General features: G+C 45.4%; 1 protein-coding gene across 1 annotated transcript; it reads left to right on the top strand.

The window, feature by feature from the left end:
• Positions 1 to 294: 294 nt before the first annotated feature.
• Positions 295 to 5071, top strand: LOC149187347 (uncharacterized). Its single transcript, XM_089409637.1, has 4 exons — positions 295 to 1050; positions 1174 to 1864; positions 2029 to 3414; positions 4806 to 5071. Exons 1-4 carry the CDS (start codon positions 295 to 297, stop codon positions 5069 to 5071), a joined length of 3099 nt encoding a protein of 1032 aa, XP_089265763.1.
• Positions 5072 to 5527: the final 456 nt, after the last annotated feature.

Here is a 5527-nt window from a genome sequence, read left to right as displayed (position 1 = left end):
ATTAATTTTATTTTAAATTATTATTATTATTATAAATAAATAGTAAAAATGAGTAATATATAAATTTAAATAATATGGAAAAGATTCCTAATTATTTTGATTTACCTCTTCTTTTACCTTGTTAATTCTTAATATGTAAATAGGCTTTATAATAATATTATGGGTCTGAGGGTCCAACAAGATATGATTATTGCTCTGATGTGAATTCCTGAACACTGCAGCCAAACCCTAACTAGCTGCCGTCTCTGACTGATTACCTTGCTACAGCCGTCGCTCCCTTGCTGGTCGATAGCAATGGACATGGCGGGAGGAGGGGAGAGCTCTGCTCCCCCTCCAAAACACTCTGCGAGTTCTGACAACACCCAGCACTCTCAGCCTTTGCAACCTTCTGACGCTAACCCAGATGCAGGACATGGCGAAAATCAGAAAGCTGAGGCAAGGATTCATACGGCCCCGACAGAAGAAGATAAAGCTGACAAAGAGACCCATGATAAAGCCAAGGTGACTCAGCCCAAAGCATCCTCGGCCACTTGCATACCAAAAGCTGCTGAACCCATCAAGGTGGACCTGCCCAGCCACCGCATCAATGGTGAAATCCAGTACATGCAAGATCATGCACTCATAGGAAAATTTTTAGGCTTCTGGCCTACGGAAAAAGCCTTACAAGGCTGGATAGCCTCAAAGTGGAAGCCCAAAGGACAAATAACTCTGCAACTAGGACCAAAGGGCTTCTTTACAGCTATATTTCATTGTGTAGAGGACAGAGTGAGGATATTCGAAGGAGGGCCGTACTTCTTCAACTCTTCAGGCCTCTATCTCACCGAATGGAAACCCAGATTCAATCCCGACAAGGAGGATTTCAGTTGGGCACCCGTCTGGATCAGGATGTACTCCCTCCCTGCAGAATACTGGAAAGAAGAAACACTGGCGGACATAGGCAACAAACTGGGCACCTTCATCCGAGTTGCAGTGGAGACAAAAACTCGCAAGTACACCTCATATGCTAGGATCTGCGTCCAGATGCATCTGACCAAAGCCCTCGCGGATACGGTAAAGCTCTATCATGATGATTATGAATGGACTCAACCTTTAGATTATGAACACATTCCCTTCCGCTGTCGTAAATGTCATGAGCACGGCCACCTATTCCGTGACTGTCCTTTAAATTCCCAGTCCAAAGCAGCTGCTATTGTCTCTGATATAGACTCTGAAGGATTCATAAAAATCCCCAACCGCCGCAGGCATGCCAAAAAGAGTCAGCCAATTATTGACAACACTCTCAAAACGGACCATCAGAACAAATTCTCTGTTCTTGCAACGCATGAAAAAAATGATCATCCCAGTTCTGAATCCCCTCACAAACCCTCTGCGCCATCTTCCTCCCTCCCTCACTCAGATCCCTTGCAGTCCTCTGACCCTGATCCAATGAAACCCACTCCCAGCCCTTCTTTGGAGAAAGGTAAATCCATATCAAGATTCAGTCCCCTCTCGTTCTCTAAAGAGCAAACCTCAGTGGATAATGAGCAGCAGGATGCCGATATGGAAACCGATACTACTCTGGCTCTCAGGCTTCAGCAAGAAGAGGATGAGGAAGTTCTAGGTGAAACTACTGTTATGGAAGAAGATCAAGCAGATGTCACTATTGATGGATTAGATATCTTTACACTTGAGGCAGCATGCAAACAAAAAGAATACAACTCCATCCAACCTTGGCAAATCGACAAGCTGGAAGGAGTCCTAGCCAAGGCGCAGCATAATAAAAGCCTGGGCATCCAGGGAGGCAGTCCATGGGATGGAAAAAAGTTACTCAAGGATCTCAAGAAAAGGGGACGAAAGACAGACCTCCAGCGCACCATAGCAATAGGTGAAATACTTATGGAATCAGGGCGATTCCCTAAGTTGACAAAGTTCTACAAACCCAAATCACAGTTTACATGAAGTTAATATCATGGAATGTGAGAGGACTCAACAGTCCCTCAAAACACAGAATGATCAAACATTTGATTCAGCAAGAAAAACCAACCATAGTTTTTCTGCAAGAAACCAAAAGCAACACTGATGCTATTGAACGAATCCGTGGAAAAGTTTGGGTAGGAAGTAGGGCCATCTCTGTTGATGCCTCCGGAGCCTCAGGTGGTTTAGCTATCCTATGGAACCCTCAGATCATTACATTATATGACTTCCACGCCACACTCCATCTTATTCAAGCCTCATTCCACCTCGTGGGCACCGGCATACATGGTCATATCACAAATGTTTATTTTCCTCAAATAGTGCAGCAAAAAATAGAACTTCTGGAAACGCTCGCTCTTCTCAATGAAAACAGACAATTCCCGCTTTGGATCGGGGGCGGTGACTTCAACATAATAACTTCCATGGCAGAGAAACAGGGAGGCCGAATTGGGCTCGAAAGTGACAGTGAAAGCCTCAAAGATTTCATTCAAACCAATCACCTCATGGACATTCCTACCTCTAATGGAATCTTCACATGGAAAAACAAACGACGAGGCATTCAACACATAGCCTCCCACCTTGACAGATTCTTTCTCTCTGACAATGCAATCCATCCAGGAGGGGATTTCAATGCTTCCATCCTTCCCCATGGCGGGTCTGATCACTGGCCAATTTTGCTTCAATGGTCCAGACCAGGCAATCAATGCAACAGACCCTTCAGATTTGAAGTGTTCTGGCTCACAAATGACACCTTCAGAAAGGTAGTCAGCGACGCTTGGGCAGCCTACATTCCACCGCAGGGGGCCAAAATGTATCAATTCCAACAAAAGCTAAAAAATCTGAAATATGTCCTCAAAGTCTGGAATCGCACAAGTTTTGGCAACATTCAGGAGAAGCGTTCCCAATTAGAGCAGCAAATGAGCAAACTCCAACAAAATCTCATTCTCCAAGGCAGAACAGAAGAACAAGCACAACAGGAACAGGAACTTTGGAACCAAATCGAAGAACGTAGGAGGCAAGAAGAAATACTATGGCGGCAAAAATCGAGAATCAACTGGCTCAAAGAAGGGGAGAAGAATACAAAATTCTTCCACAAGACCACCATTCAAAGGCGAATGCATAATAATATAGCGTTCATCAACAACCAACAAGGCGAAAGAATTGAAAAGCATGAGGACATGGAAAAGGAATTCACAGGGTATTTTAAGGAAATCTTAACGGAGCCCATTGAGAACAGGGAAGCAGCAATTCGGGCCATCACACAGCACATTCCAAGCATCATAACTGAGGATCACAACAACAGATTACTCCAGCCCACGACCCTGCAAGAAGTTGAAGAAGCCATGGCTCAACTCAAGGATGGAAAAGCGCCTGGTCCCGATGGCTTCACGGCCAATTTTTTCCACGAATTCTGGGACCTCATCAAGAATGAAGTATGGAATCTGGTTGAAGAATCCAGAAGTATGCATTGGATCCTCCCGTCCCTCAATACCACCTTTCTAGCTCTGGTTCCCAAAGGTGAAGAACCCAATAGGCCGGAAAACTTTAGACCTATCGCACTCTGCAATGTCATATACAAGCTAATCTCAAAGGTTATTGCAAACAGGCTCAAACCTCTCCTACCCCTGCTCATATCTCCGGAACAGACAGGATATGTGGAAGGACGGCAGATTATGGATGGAATCATACTATCAAATGAGGTTATACACTCTTTAAAGATCCTCAAGAAACCAGGTATGATTCTAAAACTCGACCTCTCCAAAGCTTTTGATAAGCTTAGTTGGAATTTTATTCAAAAAATGCTTCTAGCCTTTGGATTCAGTGCAACATGGACCAGGTGGATCATGAATCTTATTACCTCCCCTAGCTTTTCAGTTCTTTTGAATGGATCTCCCTCTTCTCCCTTTCGGCCCTCCCGTGGCATAAGACAAGGGGATCCTCTCTCTCCTTTTCTCTTTGTTTTAATGGCTGAGGGTCTCAGCAGACTACTCAAAGCAGCTATAGCCTCTCACAAGCTTAAAGGTATTTCAATACATGGTCTCAATCCGCTGTCCCATCAACAATTCGTGGACGACACCATGTTATTTGGCCATCCATCCTCAAAAGAAGCCTCTATGTTTAAATCGCTCCTCTCCCTCTACTCCGATGCTTCTGGTACCTCCATCAATGCCTCCAAGTCGCAGCTTTTCTTTTTCAATACCCCCCCCTCCACACAAAGGAATATTGCCAGAATCTTGGGATTCACCATTTCCCATCTGCCTTCTAAATATCTTGGAGCACCCCTCTCAGCTTCAGCTATTAAAAACGCTTCATGGAGATCCCTCCTTGACAGGCTGGAATCAAAACTTTCTTCGTGGACCTTTCGTGCTCTCAACATGGCAGGTAGATTGGTCTTGATCAAGTCTGTCCTTCAAGCTATGCCGCTGTACCTCTTCTCCACCCTGGCAGCTCCAAAATGGGTCCTCAAAGCCATTCGCAACTTACAGCGCAACTTCCTTTGGGGCTCCACGGGCAGAAATCGAAAATGGGCCCTTGTGAATTGGAAAGATGTGTGCAAACTCAAAACAGAGGGCGGACTAGGGCTTCGAGATCCACTTCAAAGTAACAACACTATGGGAGCCCGACTGTGGTGGAACTGGCTCTCCAAGCCTCATTCACCTTGGGCTCGCTTATGGCAAGCAAAGTATGCTATGGGAAGTCAATGGCAAGATCTAATCAGAATCAACTCCAGCGCCCAAGGCTCTCCAATCTGGAATGCAGCTAAGATACACAGCCGTTTCATACAGGAACATAGTTTTTGGGAAATACACTCTGGCACGTCAGCTAAGTTCTGGGAGGATTCGTGGCAGCAGCTTCCCAAGCTGGAAAATCTATTCCAGATGCCACTCTGGCAATCGTATATGCAGCAAGAAAACCTGATTCAAGTGCAACAATTCTGGCAGCAAACGCAGCATCAAGACTACCAAACATGGAGACCCGCAAACAGCCGGCAAAGGGACTAGGAGGGCGAAACTTACTCAGACTTGGACCAGGAACTCACACAACGCAGAATACGCTACTCCAACCAGCAGGACAAGCTCAGATGGGGTCACAAGCACAAAGGCACATTCACCACTAAAGAAGCACATCAGCTGCGCTACTCAAACAACCAAGAGAATCAAGACCAAATCTGGGCACGAGTCTGGCTTCCAGGGCTTTGGCCCAAAATTTCAACCTTCCTATGGTTGCTCAGTAAAAGGCGTATACTTACTTGGGATAACTTGATAAAACGAGGATTCATTGGGCCCTCTAGATGCCCAAACTGCAATCTTCACACTGAGACAATCAACCATCTAATGGAGTCCTGTCCACTAGCAAAGCAGCTCTGGGAAAGGGTGGAGTACTGCAATAAAAGAGCAGCACCAAGAAGCGAGGATGTAATGGACAATATTAGGAATTGGGGCAAGAACCCGTTCAGAAGCCAACTCCTCAATACCTTATGGGATCTTATTCCAGGTTTTCTGTACTGGCTTCTATGGAAAGAGCGTAACTCACGCATCTTCAACAGTACCTCCCGGACAATAGACGCTCTGTG

The sequence above is a fragment of the Pinus tabuliformis genome, chromosome 3_1, assembly GCF_031772625.1.
Source record: "Pinus tabuliformis cultivar Carrire ecotype Pingquan chromosome 3_1, CPIR1, whole genome shotgun sequence".
Taxonomy (NCBI): domain Eukaryota; kingdom Viridiplantae; phylum Streptophyta; class Pinopsida; order Pinales; family Pinaceae; genus Pinus; species Pinus tabuliformis.
The sequence above is the reverse complement of the archived record's forward strand: the minus strand, read 5'-3'. Positions and strand labels throughout refer to the sequence as shown.

Coding starts and splice junctions, on each gene's coding strand:
- LOC149187347 (XM_089409637.1), top strand. CDS start 295: ATGGACATGGCGGGAGGAGGGGAGAGCTCTGCTCCCCCTCCAAAACAC. Junction 1,051..1,173: donor CCAAAGCCCTCGCGGATACG/GTAAAGCTCTAT, acceptor TTAAATTCCCAG/TCCAAAGCAGCTGCTATTGT. Junction 1,865..2,028: donor CCAGCGCACCATAGCAATAG/GTGAAATACTTA, acceptor AACCAACCATAG/TTTTTCTGCAAGAAACCAAA.